General features: G+C 41.6%; 1 protein-coding gene across 2 annotated transcripts in view; it reads right to left on the bottom strand.

Annotated features, from left to right (window-relative positions):
- ZC2HC1A (zinc finger C2HC-type containing 1A) overlaps positions 1–16,404 on the bottom strand; it is a 338,183-nt gene that overhangs the window by 67,248 nt on the left and 254,531 nt on the right. For both annotated transcript variants that reach the window (XM_085605382.1, XM_085605383.1), the window contains exon 6: positions 13,714–13,810. In XM_085605382.1, coding sequence (XP_085461508.1) covers positions 13,714–13,810 — 97 coding nt within the window. The remainder of the gene's footprint in view (positions 1–13,713; positions 13,811–16,404) is intronic.

The following is a 16,404-nucleotide window of genomic DNA, read 5'->3' on the forward strand; positions in this document are numbered from 1 at the left end:
GGTTGCAGGCGATTCCAACATATATATCAAGGTTATGATGTGGACCATCATTGAGTTGATCTTGGGACCGAATCATATACCCATGTTTTGCTTACTCCATTGAGTACAGAGTTCCTGACAAGAGGGTTAAATATAGATATGGGCACATTATCTAACAACAAAAATATACTAGAAGCTACATTTACATATTAGTTACACAATGATCAATGTGGTATAAAAATAGATATAATTTTAAAGAGCTCTTGGGTTCTTTAGGTGGAGGGGATACGGCACGATGTACAGAATTTTGAACTGATGGTTTACATTTATCTTGTAGCCTTGATGAAGTCAGAGGTGTATGTACCTAACTGACGAAACACATGTTGGCTACAGAAAATACCCGAGAGACCATGAAGTGTATTAAGGATATCAAATGAAATGTGAAGAAGAAAGAAAATAAAAAACAAGAATCTTTTTGTACTCTTACATTACAGTTTTGAATATTGGTTGCTCAGCGGTTGCATTTATTTAAAGAACAGTGACTTTTGAGATTAAGTTGGGAATACTCTACGTTTGCGCTAGCATTTAACCATGCCACCGTAATGTATTATTTTTTTTTACATGCCACTGACATAGGGGGAGAGGTCTGCCAGCACAAAATATTTAGCTCGAGGGATATCAGATCACTCCTCATTGACCACTAGGCTGGAAGTACCCAAACATTAGGCAACAGGAATGAAAATGGACACTTTGGAGTTAAGGAAGATAGTAGATAGATCATCTCTTGAATACTGTAGTGTTTTTTTGGAGGAAGTGGAAAATAATGTTAAATTAACAGTTATTTCCATAGGCTCGGGAAGACTGTCAAATTGAGAGTTCAATCAATCAAGGTCGCATAAGATTGCACAGCCCATTTAGAAAGGGCATTAATCTCTTTTCCTGGAACTTAGCGGGTTGCACATTTATAAACACACCTTGTATTCCCAGAATGCAGAAATTATCTGCATCCAGGAGACTTGGTGCAGGGAGGCTCTGGAATGTAATAATGTTTATGTAATTAGCTGCTTGACAAAAAAATCCAGAAAAGGCCATGCGAGTGGAGGGATTGCCACATTGCTCAGTACTGAATATTCCTAGTTTTATAAAACATTTTTTAACCCTTCGATTTTAGCACAATGTCCACAGTTTCATTGGAACAGTGATATGACACCTCATATGGATACCTTTTTCCTTGTATATATTTTCCTCATGGATTGAAAAAAGATAATTTTGTCAAATCCGTGTTAGATTTTATATATCAAGTCGCAAAAATAGAAAACATTAATAATCTAAATACTGTAGGGGATGGTAATGCTAAGGCATAACCATGTTTGCAGACAGAGAATGTGAAGAAGCCCAGAACTTTTTTATTCCTATTTTTCTGTTGTCACATAGAGCAAACAAAAGAGGGAAGCTCCTGTTAAAACTGCACATGGATAACGAAGCAACCTTTGCAAATGGACGATTGGATAAAGATATTCCAGCCCATCCCGCTCATACCTGTATAAAGAGTTGTTCAATAATTGATTACATAATTACATCTCACCTCTTATTTGGTTTACTATCTGATCGTAATTAGGGGTGGATAAATTATTCTGTTCCACCCGCAGAATTGGCAGAATTTTGGCCGCTCCGCGTTACTCTTTAAAGCGGCGTTCAGGCTGAAAACTGCCAATCGCTACAAGGTGAAATTTTTCTCCTGTGAGGCTCCAGGATGTGCCAGTGAAATTTGGCATCCCTTGGAGAGATTTTCAAACGTGGGCGGCTGCCATCATTCCAAGTCAGAGGGCTGCTGTTCAAGTAGATTTGCTGCCGCTCAAGTAGATTTTACACTTGAGTGGCAGCAAAATCTTCTCGAATGGCCGCGTGCTCTTGTGCAATGCATGGTGCCATTCACCCTGATTTTCAGCACTGCTAGCACTACCAGTGCTAAATTGCAGCATGAGAATAGGCCTGGGTGGTAAATTCCGTTCCGCTCGCGGAATTTGCGGAATTTGCATAATTTCGCGTTCCGCGGAGAACGCGAAATTGCTCAAAAGTCTGCTTTCCGCGATTTCGCGAAATTTTTGCTTGTTCGCGTTCTCAAAATGCGTGTTCGCGAGATATTTCTCCCCGAGCACACAAACAGCAATTGTGAACAGGAAAAAAGCATCGCGAACAAGCAATTCCGCGTGTTCCCGGAATTTCTGCGTGTTTGCGGAGATTTTTTACCGTTTCGCGGAGATTTGCGTAACGCAATTCCGCAAATTCCGCCCACCCCTACATGAGAAGCACTAGCTACAAATTTTACGCCTGTTGGTGGAATTCTGCAGAATTTTGTGGAGTTTCTAAAAATCTGTGGAATTCTGCAGAGTGAAACTCCACCAGTTCCACCCACCCCTAATCGGAATATAGTTAATACTTCTGTGAGTTATCATAAAAGTTTATCATTCACCATCAACATTGTTCCAGGGCATCTCGTCCTGGAATATGTAGGGAGAGAAGGTCCACTTTGGTGCATCGAATAGTAGGGTGCATTTGGAATGCTTCCAACAAAGACAAATTAAAAGAAGCATTAAAAAAAGCCCTAAAAAAGGTAGAACAGATCAGGGATTAATCTCATTTCATAAATTTGCACAGGACATGATGAAGTTTGTGGTTAAGAAACCTTTGCTGCAAGAATTCCCTCTGGTAAATAGAAGAACCCAAATCTCTGTAATGAGTCTAGTTTGAATAAATTAATAAGTTACAAAGACGTCAGTTTTTATATATCTCAAGCAAAGAAAAATTAATAATTTTCTAAAAAGAATGGCAAGATGGAAAGCTGCAATAAGAATCAAAACAGGCTGATAAGAGCTGGATAGATCTCTGTGAGGCAGTATTCCACCAAGACACTAGAAGTTTCTGCCGACCTTCTGCACAGGAGTAGTTAACTTTCTAAAATTTGACCGATTACACGTGAAGCTGCAAATTCTTCAGACGACGTGAGCTTTTCTCCCTCAGATTTCCCCTCTAGGTAGGTAGCATTTTCTTACTCTCCATCTAAAATACAGATGTAGGACATAATTCATCGACCTAGAGTTTCAGGTGCTAGGGGCCCAGATCAAATACCTATTACAATTATAACCCTTATTTAGATATCGTTACCGTATGATAGACATACCTACCTCACAGAGGGGCAGTATTATCCTCCAAATATACAAGAAAAGTTTCACCTGTAAAACCTAGTAGCTATAGGCAGATAACACTGCTTGACTCCATCTGGAAAATATTTGCCAAGAGCATTCTAAATCATCTGCAAAGTTGGGCCGATGATAATAATATCATCCAGCTGGAGCAAGCTGGATTCAAACCAAATGGTTCAACCCTTGGTAATATTGCAGTTCTGCAAATGATCTTGGAGAAATATGAATAAACGCCTGGTGTACCAGTCCATGTGGCCTACATGGATTTTTCAACCGCATGTGACAGCTGGGCCAGACCTACTCTGTGGCGAAGGCTCCAAGACTAGTATACCAGAGACTTTGCTTAAGATAATTACTATATAGTACTATATTCTTTTACCTGATGTCACATCTTCCTTGTAGGGGACTGTCACATCTTCCTTGTAGGGGACTGTGGTTTATCACCTTAAATTTTAACGAGAAACTTTTTAAAGCAGGGATGCTTGAGAGCGCCTTTATTATTTTCACTTTATATCTATGATCTGCCTATTGCGCTGAATGAAATGGGAGGGGATGCCCCAAAGGTAGGCCACCGAAATATAGCTTTGCTATTACATACTAATGATATTATGCTTTTGGACTTCACACCTAAAGGTTTGAAAAATGGTTGGATTGTCTCCAAAAATATGATAGTCCTTATTTGAAAAGCAATATTAAAAAAAGTAAAATAATGACTTTGGGATAAGAGATGTAGAAAAATAGAAAATATAAATAGTTTTTTGGAGTGAGGAGATGGAAGCTGTTCATACACACCCTTATTTATGGAAATCATTTTTTGCCCAAATACTAGGTAAAGAGCACATTTTACATCTTTCAAGCAACGCAATTGTCCATGCAAGTACACTTTTTTCACTATACGGAGTAACCGGTCAAAGACATTTGAATAATTTTCCTTCGTTATATTGTGCATAAGTTCCACCCTACACTGCTTTATGGTACAAAAATGATACACAAAGCACTGGAACTTTATACACGAGATAGGAGGGTAAAATATTTTAATTTAAATATGATAGACTTCTATCAAGACGTATTGCTTCGATCAAAGCTATCAAGTAATTACATAATAGGGCTGGCTGAAATTCTACGTTGGGAATATTGTCTTCTGCATAGGGATGAAAAACTTTAAGAGGCTTATTATGTTTAGAAGCTTTTGGACAGAATATGAAAGTTAATACTTTTCGTAAAAAGTTTAACTATGCACTTTAGCACTTTAATTTGAGTAAGGCTCACCTAATAGGAATATTTCTTCTGTAACTTAAAAATTATTTGAAATACTCTGTTGGGAGAATCTACAAGAATCATATGTTATGTTGATTTTTAAGGGAAAAAAAATATGGATGGTCTAGTATCCTCATGTATTGAAGCACAGCTACAACCTTATTTATTATGGAACTTAGATCACAGAGTTTTTTTTTTATTGTTCCATATGAATATCTAAATAAAAATGGTAAGAGGTGCTTGGAATATAATAATTATAGAGCACAGACTATGCAATTTATTTAATGAATCCATACAAAATCTTGATCATGTGTAGTTTTCCCGAATTTTGCACTTTGATCGTTGCCTTTTCCTGAAACCTTTGTTTGTAAAATATAGTGTTCGGACTGCAAAAGAAACGCTACTATTATTTCACCCAATGCATGAAATATGTTTCAAATTTATAAAAATATTTCAAAGCTTTTTAAATTTGTATTGATCATATATATATTTTTTTAATTTGTTAAAGTGGATCTCCTTGGTCATCTAAATCTTAGTAATACAATTGAAATGAATTGGGTTAAGGAACAAGGACATCCTAAAAGGCAACAAACAGAATTCTACTTCAGTAAAAATGAAGGGATGTTACAGTCAGAAGTTAAAGTCAGAAGTTAACATGTGGGAGGTACTTAAGACAGTGATTAGGGGGCAGGCCATATTAGCGGTCACTGGTAGCCGCAGGGCAAGAGAGACAGCTGTATAAAAAACAGAACACCAATTAGTTCAGTGCCAATTGACTAGCTGCTGGACCAGAGCCCAGATATGTGCCATTGGATAGCACTGTGCAGAGCAGAATACAGATTAACCAAAAGCGAGACAAGGGCACAACAACATAAATTTCATCAAGAAGGCAATAAAGTGTGTGCGCACCTGACCTGATTGTGAAAGGGGGATGTGGGCCACAGATGGGTATGACACTTTAGGTCAAACCTGGGGGAATTAGTGAAGTCAGCCGACGAAATTGTGCGGGTGTTTGCGCAATACCTGGAGACATTTTACAAACTCAGACTCAAGTGCTCCATGGATGAAGTAAGGAACTTTGTAAAGTATCTCACAATTGCAACATTATCATGAGGAGAAAGAGGGGAAAATGGAGGAGGAGATGGGGGGGGGGGGGGGGCAATGGATATTGCACATGTGATTTAATAACTCTAAAGTGGGAAAGCCTTGGGCACAAATGGGCTACCAATCATAAACAGGGTAAACTGCCTAAAGTCTCGTACAGACTAATTTCTATTCTAAATATTGGGGTTTGGGTCTTGACCAAACACCTGTACACAGTAATGGGTAGCCTGATACAAGTCTACATGGAACAATCTCAGGCGAGTATCTAGATAATTACTGAATGCAAATGTAATACAGGAACCAGAAGAGATATCACTGATTATGCAAATGCATTTGACTCATTGGAATGGCACTTTATACTATTCATCTGAAAGACCATGGATCTTTGCCTCAAATTTGGGTCTTGGACGTCTATCCTCTAAACCAGGGGTCTCCAACCAGTTGATCGCGAGCTACCGGTAGCTCGCCGACCACCTGGGAGTAGCTCATGCTGGCATCTAATAATTAAGGCTTTGTTCGGAGCTCCAGCATTTATTTATTTGCCCTTCGTTGTCTTTATAGGTTTTTTATCCTGTTTTCCGTGTTTGCCTGACCTAACTCAAAATAGCTGCTCAGATTGGCTGAGCTGAGCTGAGCTTAGCTGGTCCGGGGCAAGCCGAAGAACATGACGTTCTTCCTGAAGTCTGGCACAAGAGGGAACCGCACTACCTGCCTTTTCCAGGCTTGCGGCGAGATTAGAAATCTGCCTTTTGATCCTACACCTAGCAGAGCAGCAGATCTGTAAGTGAACTACTGGTCTCATAGGCGTATATTTTGTAAATCGGAGCCACACATGCAAGGTGCTCGATTTTACCGTTGGCTGGCACCGCGCTTTATATCTGCCTTCCATAGAAAAACACAGTTGCAGCCAACATTAAATCAAAAGGCCTTGTGTGCACTGAGCTGCTTTACATCTCTAGTAACCTGCAGTCAGTGAAAGCATTTCAGTGCACATAAGGCCCTTTGATTTTAACGCTGGTTGCCACTGTGCTATACTAGATTTAAAGCACAGTTTCTAGAGATGTAAAGCAGCTCCATGGTTGCAAAGTCCTTCGATTTTAACAGACTGGCACAGTGCTTTATATCTGCCTTTCAATGTAAACTGCAGTGGCAGAAGACATTAAAATCAAAGGGCCTTGCGTGCCCTGTGCCCTTTTCACTGACCACGCTTTGTATCTGCAGTTAGTGAAAGCGGCTCAGTGCATGCAAGGCCCTTTGATTTTAACGTCAGCTGCCACCGCGCTTTATTAGATCTAAAGCGTGGTTACCAGGGATGTAAAGCGGCTGAGTGCATGCTCCTCAGTGCAAGTGTCACAGTCCCAGCATTGCCAGATGTAAAACGCGGTGGCAGCCAACATTAAAATCAAAGGGCCTTGCATGCACGGAGCCGCTTTCAGTAACTACACTGCACTTTTTATCTGCCTTCATGTAGTAGTCATTGAAAGCGGCTTGGTGCAGGCAGTGCCCTATGATTTTAAAGCCTGCTGCCACTACGCTTTACTAAATGTAAAGCTCGGTGTTCACTATCCTCATTTCCAAGTTTAGGAATAGTGAGTGGGCTAAAGCGGGGCCTGTCAAATCTCTTTTATTTGTGAGATTGAAAAGAGTAGGAGAAACTCTTCTAAATGCACTATCTGGCCATGTGCAAGAGGCAGAAAAGTCTTTTTTTTTATTTTTAAGAATTGGTTTATTAGTGGGGGTGGGTGGGATTTTACTTAGAAATAATTTTGATAGTTTTATTAAAAGTGCCAGATGAATTTTAGCAGAGCTGACTCAGTGCTTGCCAAGTTGAAGCCAAGGTAGTGCTTTATTCTGTAGATGCATACCAATTAACTAAGGATAAACATTCATAGTGCCTTTTGTGGCACCATGCTGAAGTTTCACACTTCTGGCACAGGTTGAAGGCATCAGCACCTCATAAAAAAGATGAAACCCGGCTCTGTGTCTAAATTTGACCACTGCAAGCCCCTCGAATAAATGACATGTATTACCACATTTTCCAGGATACAGATGCATGAATGAATACATGATGATAATCATTAGGCAGAACTACCTTAGGATAAGATCCCTCAAGAAGAAAAGGCACTTATTAAGCACATTTATTTATGCCATCTCTGCATTCTGTTGTGCTCCCCTTTAGTTGCCCACACCAGCTTTAATTTTGTGAGGGCAAAAGGTAATTGGAGCTACAATGAGTATTTTGTTCAAATCACAGTATGAGCGCCAAAGAAATTAGGCTTAAAGTCAATAAAGCTGGGCATGGGAGAATCTCTTGTGAAAATACGCGAGTTGCTCGGCCTTTAGTAGCTCACGACAATTTTCATTGATCAGAAGTAGATCTCACTACAGAAAAGGTTGGAGATCCCTGCTCTAAACTGAACAAACTGCTATGGTGAGAGTCAATGGTACCATTTTGAAGGATTTCCAGCAGCGCTGGGATGTGAGACAGGATGTGGCCATCTCAACCCAGTTGCTTGCATTGGCTTAGGTGGGTGGGGGGAACTCCCAATCTCACTGCTAGGTACAGCAGACCTACAGATGATTACACAGACAAGACATGGGATATTTAGTGGTACCTTACTTCGGGGAGATCCCCAAAAGAGGACAGAATCAGACAATGAAAGTAATAAAGGCAAGTCAGGCTGACATCGAAAAGTCAGGAGTGGTCAGTAGGCTCATCTTGGACCCCCCCCCCAGGGGACTCTAAAATACTACAAGACTTGTACTCACTTGAGAGCATTAAAAAGTGGGATATACCTTGAATCTCCAAATTAGAGGACAAATGGGGACCACAGTGCATCAATAAATGACATACTTATAACAGTAGTAGGGGAGGAGGTGTCCTTGTGGCCTCATTTACTAATACTGGGGATATGGCAGTCTATAAAACTGCCCAAATACACTCAGGTGTTTTGGAATGAGGCAAGGATGATGCTTAGAAAGGGTATCTTGAAACTAGTTTTACTTGTGTTCTCCTTATTGTTTACATCTACCTTGCTCTCCATGATCTCCCATGTATTTTGTGTTCAAACTACATTTCTGAAATTTCTTTGTGTTCTGTTAACACTGGTTCTTGTTATATTTAATTATGAATATTCCTCGGTCACACCTCCTTTATTTTGTTAACTGTATGTAACCTTTGATCCTAAGATGTTTTTGCCTTGCTCCCGATTCGAAAATTCTCATGTCCTTGATTGTAATTTGCATGTATCCATTGTTCCATTGATATTTGCCTTGCTCTTGCTTCCGTAAAGCGCTCTGATACCTCCGTGTCTAGCCAGGACTATATAAAACCGCTAAATGCATAAATAATAAACTAGTAAAGACGAAGTGATGTGCAAAGTGCGTGGGTCCTGTATAATGTTAAGGAAATTGGAGGCCCTTGGGGAAAAATAACTTGGTTATATTTGATGAAGGCCAACTTAAGAGACATTGTAGCAATCCTAAATAATTTTGGTATAGTGCTCCTGCAATGATGTGCACTGGGAGGACGATGGGGGCATGTAATGTGTTCTCAAAGCCCAAAAAAATAAATATCAATAACTCTGTAACAATCTGACACAACATGCAATAATTTGTTTTTGTTTTGCTGCAATACCCGTTTTCCTTTAGTTTTTAAAAATCCCAAAAATATATTAAAGAAAACCTAATACATAAGTAGCTAGCATTTTGCTACATAGCACACACGAGCTGTAGGATAAAGTGCTTCCTTAAGAACAGCCATACACACCAACAGTAAATTAAAGTAACTGAACTCTAAGCTATCAAATTGCTAGATTCAGTGACTGTGGGTCTGGGTGATAACTTTGGTCTTGTTGCATTGTTATCAGATTTGGACAAACCTTGAGTTGACAGTACCTCTTGCATGGACATCTCTATCTGGGAAAATAAAATGTGTCCTCACCTTGTTGGTGCAAAACTACTGTTAACTGGTGAATCAAAACGTGTTGTTCAGGTGTTGTATGCCGCAAACATTTAGAACACGCTTTATATCTCCTCAAGTAGTCTTTGAACCTGTAAGCATATTATATGCTTAAACAAAGCCACTATTCCTTCCCCAAGTGAGGAGGAGCGATTACTAAGAGGAGACAATTATAAAGGCACTCTCCACCACATTTAAGGGATGACTTGTGTTTACACATGAATTTATGCATATAAGAAGGGAAGCAGAGGATAGAAAACACAGATGCATTCATTTATAGGGGCTGAGATAGATTTTTGAAAAGAAGTTACTACTTAACATTTATGCAGGCCTGCTAAACAAACGGAAGGGCATTGGGAAGCATACATTTTCAGACCCTGCAGTTTATCAGATCGGTTATGTGCATCTTGGGCCTAAAATAATACATTTATTTACATCAAGAAAATAAACAGAAAACATAAGAACAGTGGAGTGGGTATCTGAGTTAGTGTATGGCTTAGAATAATGTTTGGCAGGAGAGTTTTGGAAGGGGGCTAAATTAACTGTTGGGGTTCAGTTTAGAAACGGAGTAAGGTTTAGGGTAACAACAGAGTTGAAGACAGGGGTTTTGGTAATGATTAATGTAAGGGTTAGGATTACAAATACAGCAGAGATTAATAGCCAAAATAAGAAAAACACAATTATTTACAAATACATTTAGGAATATGTTTCAGAAACTAATCATTCTTTAACTAATCCTCTAAGATTATGGACCCAAAAAATAAACCTAAAGCCTATCTGATAATAAACAAAAATTGACAAAGGCTCTAGCAGGCTGAAAACAAGTTAATCATGTTTGCAGTAGTACGCCTGGTTGATCAAAAAAGTGCAAGTGATGGCAGCCTTACGTCTTCCATTTGTGGAGAGGAATTGCAAATTGATACTCAGAGTATAAAAAAAAACATGTTGTGAAGACACTGCACTAGATGGTAATGTCCTTCAAAAGGTAAATACAACTTCATGTGAATCAAATCCTTAAAAAGCATATAGATAGTCATAGTGGCTATATTCTGTTATGAGGTCATCAACTGGGTACACTCGATAACTATACGAGTTAGGTAATGAAAACTCTAGGCATTTAGTACTCAATAGGTCTGCAGAATTTAAGAGTTTCAAAACTCCTGCCATGGATTGTCTGAGGCAAATGTGGATTGACGGGGCTTAAAGACTACGATCCTGTGAGTCAGAGGATCACAGTAGCACTCGATTGTTCAACTTAGGTAGATGTTTGCAGTCAAATGTCGTTGATCAGCTATGCTCTAAAAATATTCTGAATCAGGAATCCTGCTTTGTGGCAAAATGGGTTATCAGGCTTCAGAAGGGCTGACCATCTTAAGGAATGTTCCTCTAAAGTAATTGCCCTTTCATAGGTCATCCCCTAGTAACCCAGTCTTCAAAAGGTGAGACCCTCAGTTTAGTAGTGCACAAAGTTGTGATTCATCAACCGTTTGCACCAAGGTCAGAAAACAAACCGCACAGTGGTGCAGTAATGACTCTGGTTACATAGCTGTCCATCAGTGATTTTCTCCTAAACAGTTTGTGATCCTGAGTCTCTGTGCATGGCTTTCCCAGGGCTTTGACTTGTACTCTACTGCAACAAGTTATCTAATTCTAATAGATCAGCCTGGAGGTGGGCTTGAGGAATTCAAACAGATGTATACTAAGGAATAAGAATGTTTTCAGAAACTGCACACGGCACAAATACTATACAAAAGAGGCCACCACCAAATGGGAAAGGAAAGAGCGCTGGAAGCCTGTTTACAGCATGTACAGTGATATTTGTGAGAAGGCATAAAGCATGGAGACAAAGGGAAAAGAAATGTATATGCAGGCACATTGATTTTGGATAACCACTCCAAAAGTGATCATTGTCTGCATTCAAGCAAAGATGGTGGTCAAGTGTGTGCACCAAATTTAATCACGTTGAAAGATAAAAATAACAAAAGAAGATTGGTCTCAATTATCAATGCTAACTTCAAAGTTATATTGGAAGAGTGGTATCGTATACGTAAAAATCGCTATATGAAAACCTTTTCCTATTGTTTCATCAGTGTCTCATGTGCCTATCCCAACGAGGACCAAAGAAGGAGCTTAATTTCAGTCTATAATGCTTTTGAGAGAAGGGGAGCTATCAACAAACTATAATGCAAGAAGGACATTCAATAATTGAAAGCATCCTGTTGATACTTGAAAACCAGTTGCTGTTTAAGAATGATAGACTATGGGACAGTGGTGAGTAAATACAATCCCACCCAACTGGTCAACTAAGGAAACGTTGACCACGCCAGTCCATGTGGATCAATGTTGAAATAAAAATATTGGTAACGTTATAGGTAAGGTACAGTGAAAAACTCAAAGGCATGATAGAAACGTAGTGAGCATTAGATAGACAGCACAGTATTCTTACTGGGTCAAGTAAGTGAAATAAACAGAGGGCGACATGCTGCTGGAAGGCTAAGGGAACCGTCAAACAATAGTGACTAATAATGGGTAAGATAAATTAATGCTAGTCTGGTTTTAGAAGGTATGTGGCCACAAGGTGCAGGAAGTACAAATTAAAATAAAGGCTTAAGGCGCACTTAGGAGGGCAAACATTAAGCATTAGCAGGTGAAGAAGATTCACAGACACTATAAAGCTGTTGCTCAAGGGAAAAACAAGTGTGAATCAAAGATCATGAAAAGCGATCAGTTCCATAATATTTTCAGCAAACGACGAGAAAAATTCAGACCTCATAAAACTGCAATAAATTTACTAAGGTTGAGAAATAAAGACAAGAAAATAAAGCAGGGCTCAAATTTATAAATGTAAAAGTAAATAAATCCAGGTTAGGAAAATCCTAGGCCAATTAAAGAGAAGGATGGCTCCAGGTTTTAATACGGTCTCATCAGAAACATTTGAAAATATTTCTAGAGTAGGCCTGACAGTACCACTATCATACAGCTTCTACCCATTTTCAATTGCTTTGCTCTTCCCAGACTCCTAAAATAACATTCTAAAAATCTATCAAAAGAGTTCCTAGAGAACCAGCAATTATCTATCGGACTAATAACCTCACATACAAAATGTAAACTACTGTAAATTAATTCAACTCCCTATTTTGGTCGAGGAAAGGAACACCACCTTGTCAGGAGTCTCCCCTAACAAGCCATAGTAATATCACATGGAACAGTGGAACACACTGCAGGGAGTATCTGAAATAGGAGGTATAAGTTCTATAAGTAGAGTGGAGTCTTGTAATTTGTTGCACCCTCTATTTAAACTTGGTAATTCGAATCTCACAGTGTTCTTCACATGGATTTGATTATTCATTTTCTGCTATTGCACATATATGTAAACCGCCAATCCTGTTGGGCAAAATCACAGCGTTTTGAACACAAGGAGGCCCATTAGGATGTAGGGCGGATGGCCACCGCCCGCATGGCGGGGGCGATCCGCCCTACATCCTTCCCCGCCCGCCACCCATTTCCCCCCGCCATATTAGTATGGCGGGGGGACCCCGGTGGACGGAAAGACCGTCCGCCGGTCACACATGTGACCGGGAGGAAAACGGGCCTGCTATGGTGGCGCTGTCTGTTAGACACCGTCATAAATATTAGGAAGGCAGCGGGAAGCTGCCTATTGTTGCCGCCACGGAAAGGCATGCGAACAGTGACTTCGGTGGCCTGTTGCGGGCCCCCAGGGTATTGGTGGAAGGGTGGGGGGTGCACAATGGGGGTACCCATGGTACCCCCCTGCATTTGCATTCACAATGCGGCAGGCACTGCGAGGTGCCTGCCACTTTGTGCATGCAAATACACAACATGCAGTTTTACCATTGCGGCAGGTGCTGCTGAAAGCACCGCCCACCGCAATCTTAAAAATGCGCGATGCGCCCGCCAGTGTGGCGGGCGCATCCTAATCTCCCCCACGGGACCGCCGCACATATGGCGGGCGGTCCCGTTTTCCGTCAGGATCCTAGTGATGCCCAAGGTCTTTATCTCAAATCAAACAGTTTGGCCGATTTTACGGTGCATTCATACCATGATGCATAAAATGTCTTAGGGACTAAAAATGCTAAATGTATCCTATTGCAGTCTAGGTTAGAAGAATAGTTACAAGTTTGCTCTGCAGAAATTAGGAAGTTGAATCCATATTGTAACATAAAAATTGACATTAGTCTAAATTCTTACCCAAGTTTCTTCCAAGGCTTGAGGGCTGTGGTAAGCGTGAGGATGCTGATGTCACAGTTGCTGGGGAATTCGTCTTTTTAAGGCTTGGAGGTTTATACTGAAAATAAAAATCAAGATATAACTAGGTAATAAAAAAAAAACAGTTTTAAGAGATACACGTATAAAGCAAAGGCGCTTTATTATTTGAGATTAAATATATATTGTTGTACTTCCTGGGTTAGCAGACTGAATGGAATTTAGCACTCCTTGTAGGAGAGTAGGATCTGCTTCTTATAGTTACCCCCACTTTTTTCTGATGTTTCACTGTTTTCGACTTAGTCTGGCTGGTATCCTGCTATCCAGGACCCCAGCCTAGCTGCTTGCTCTCTAAATTGATTTCATGTACTTAAGGTACACAGCAGATTGGATTCTGGGGTACCCTTATAAGTCCCTAGTATATGGTATCCTATATACCTAGGGCATAGGTACCCCAGAGGCCTCTCAGGGGCTGCAGCATGTATTATGCCACCCCTAGGAGACCATTCAAAATGACACCACAGGTCTGCTACAGCAGCCTGCGTAAGGTGGTGCATGCACCCCTTACCTAGATATAGGTTCACTATATCTATCCATATCACTGCACATATAAACCTATCAGTCCCCCCATATAGCAGGCACAATCAAGCCTGAAGGCAGGGTGCTGGGTTTAATGTGAGAGGGTGCCCATGCATGAGCAGAGCCCCTCTGCAGCTTTTGGAATCTTAGTTCCGGGGTTGTTTGTGATGCAGCCAAACCATAACCATAAACCATATATTAAGTGCATTATAACATCGCGGTAAAAGCTAACTTTAAAACGGCTGCATGGAAACATGTTGCGTTTGGTGTCAAACACCTTGGAATCATACCTCCACACCAGTAACTGATGTGGGAGGTATGATTCCACCCTACTAGAGGGAGAAATATGACCGCACCGGTACACCCGGTACCAGCTTTGCAAACCCTGGCATCACAAAATGGATGCTGCCAGCCACAGACACGAGTCTGCCTTCCTGCTGCTGGACGAAACTCCGGCAGGGGACGGCTGGACAATAGGTTTCCTGTCACAGGGAGGTGTGACCACCTCCCAGATAGGCTTTAGTGTATTGGGGCTGGGTGGGTGCACTCAGAGTGCTTTGAAGTTTGCACTGGGGGCACATTTGGTGTCCCTGTGCATAGTCCAGCTCAAACCGGTTGCAGGGGCTACCAGCCCCTGCTCTGGCGCGAAACTGGACAAAAGACATGGGTGTTGCCACCCCAAGTCCTGACCCTCCCATAGGTGGGTCCCCAGAGTTTGTCCCACCCATTCCTTGGGTATAAAGTAGGAACCCCTTGCTACAGGACTTCAGATTTACCTGGACGAAACTCTGCTACAGAAACCAAGTACTTCAACTATCTACACTACGTTGGATACCCGAAGAATCTCCCTTGGAGAAAAGGAGTTACTCCCCTGCAAGGTAGGCACCAAAGACACATCTGACCAGTTTGCATCTACGCAGCTCCTGAAGACTCCGAAGATTTTGCAACACAGGAGGTGGGTTCCTAAGCTTCCCCACGGCAGACCAGTGCTCTCAGCAAACCTGAGACCCGCAGCCCTCGTGGGGCCCGTGCAACCTGAACCCCTGGACACCGTGCACATTTGCAGCAGCATTTGCTTTTTGGCAATCCCTGAGGCTGTGCTTTGGGCTACTTGTAGTCCTGAGCAGTGATTCCACCGAAGATTACTGTCCTACACTCCACGAGTGTTCAGTGGGCTGGTATTTTGTGTTTCCTCTAGAGGTTCCTCGCGATCCCTGGTCCGTCGACCGGTGGGTCCCTGAGAAAGGTACTTTAACTTTCAGTGGGCTTTCCTGGTTGCTCCAGACGTGCCCTGACTCTCCATTGCTTGGGGAGTCCATAGGACCTTGCTGGTCCACACCGAAGCATATTTTCTCTGACTGCGTGGGTTGCAGTTGTCAAGTCTTGTTGGTCTCCAATCGGAACACCGACCCCCCAGCACTCGACATCCTTCGTGGGACAGCTCGCCTGCGGACTTAGGTCGTCGACATCTCCTGGCCCCCGTGGCTGCAGAGTCAAGCATTACCTCTTCACACCTGAAACACCCGACATCGGTGGGCATTCATCTATCGTGCCCCTGGTCACTGACAAGTGACACAGACTCTGTCCCCTCTGCTTTCAGGTTCTTTTCAGCTCCGATCCAGGCCCGGATCACACCGGACGTTTCTTCTCTTCACGGCAGCAGCACTATGCAGCATCACACCATTGAAAACGACGAAGATTCCCGACACCATTTGACACCTATGCACCCTGGTTTCCCTGGGTTAGGTAGCACAAGTACTCAGATGCTCACATGGGTTTATAATTTAAAAGGGTTTGCTCAAAGTCCTCTTCTAAGTATCCTTTATCTTTAAAATTCCAACCTCGACTTTCGCATAGGATTGTACGGAGCTCGTGGCTGTGTTCTCACACTGCACGCGTCCCCCGTGGGTCCCCTGTTTCACTACCTTGGATGGTTCTTTGGGGTCCCGGCGATTCTACATGCTCTAGGCACTGTGTCTAGTCAAGTCGGGGTTGTTGTACCACTTTATGGTTTGGTCTCCCCCTGGGGCCCACTGTGTATTGTGCTATTTAATCTCGTTCTAGTGCTTTAATATTATGTATCTTGTCTTCTAATCT

This window comes from Triturus cristatus, chromosome 5_1, assembly GCF_964204655.1.
Source record: "Triturus cristatus chromosome 5_1, aTriCri1.1, whole genome shotgun sequence".
NCBI classification, from domain to species: Eukaryota; Metazoa; Chordata; class Amphibia; order Caudata; family Salamandridae; genus Triturus; species Triturus cristatus.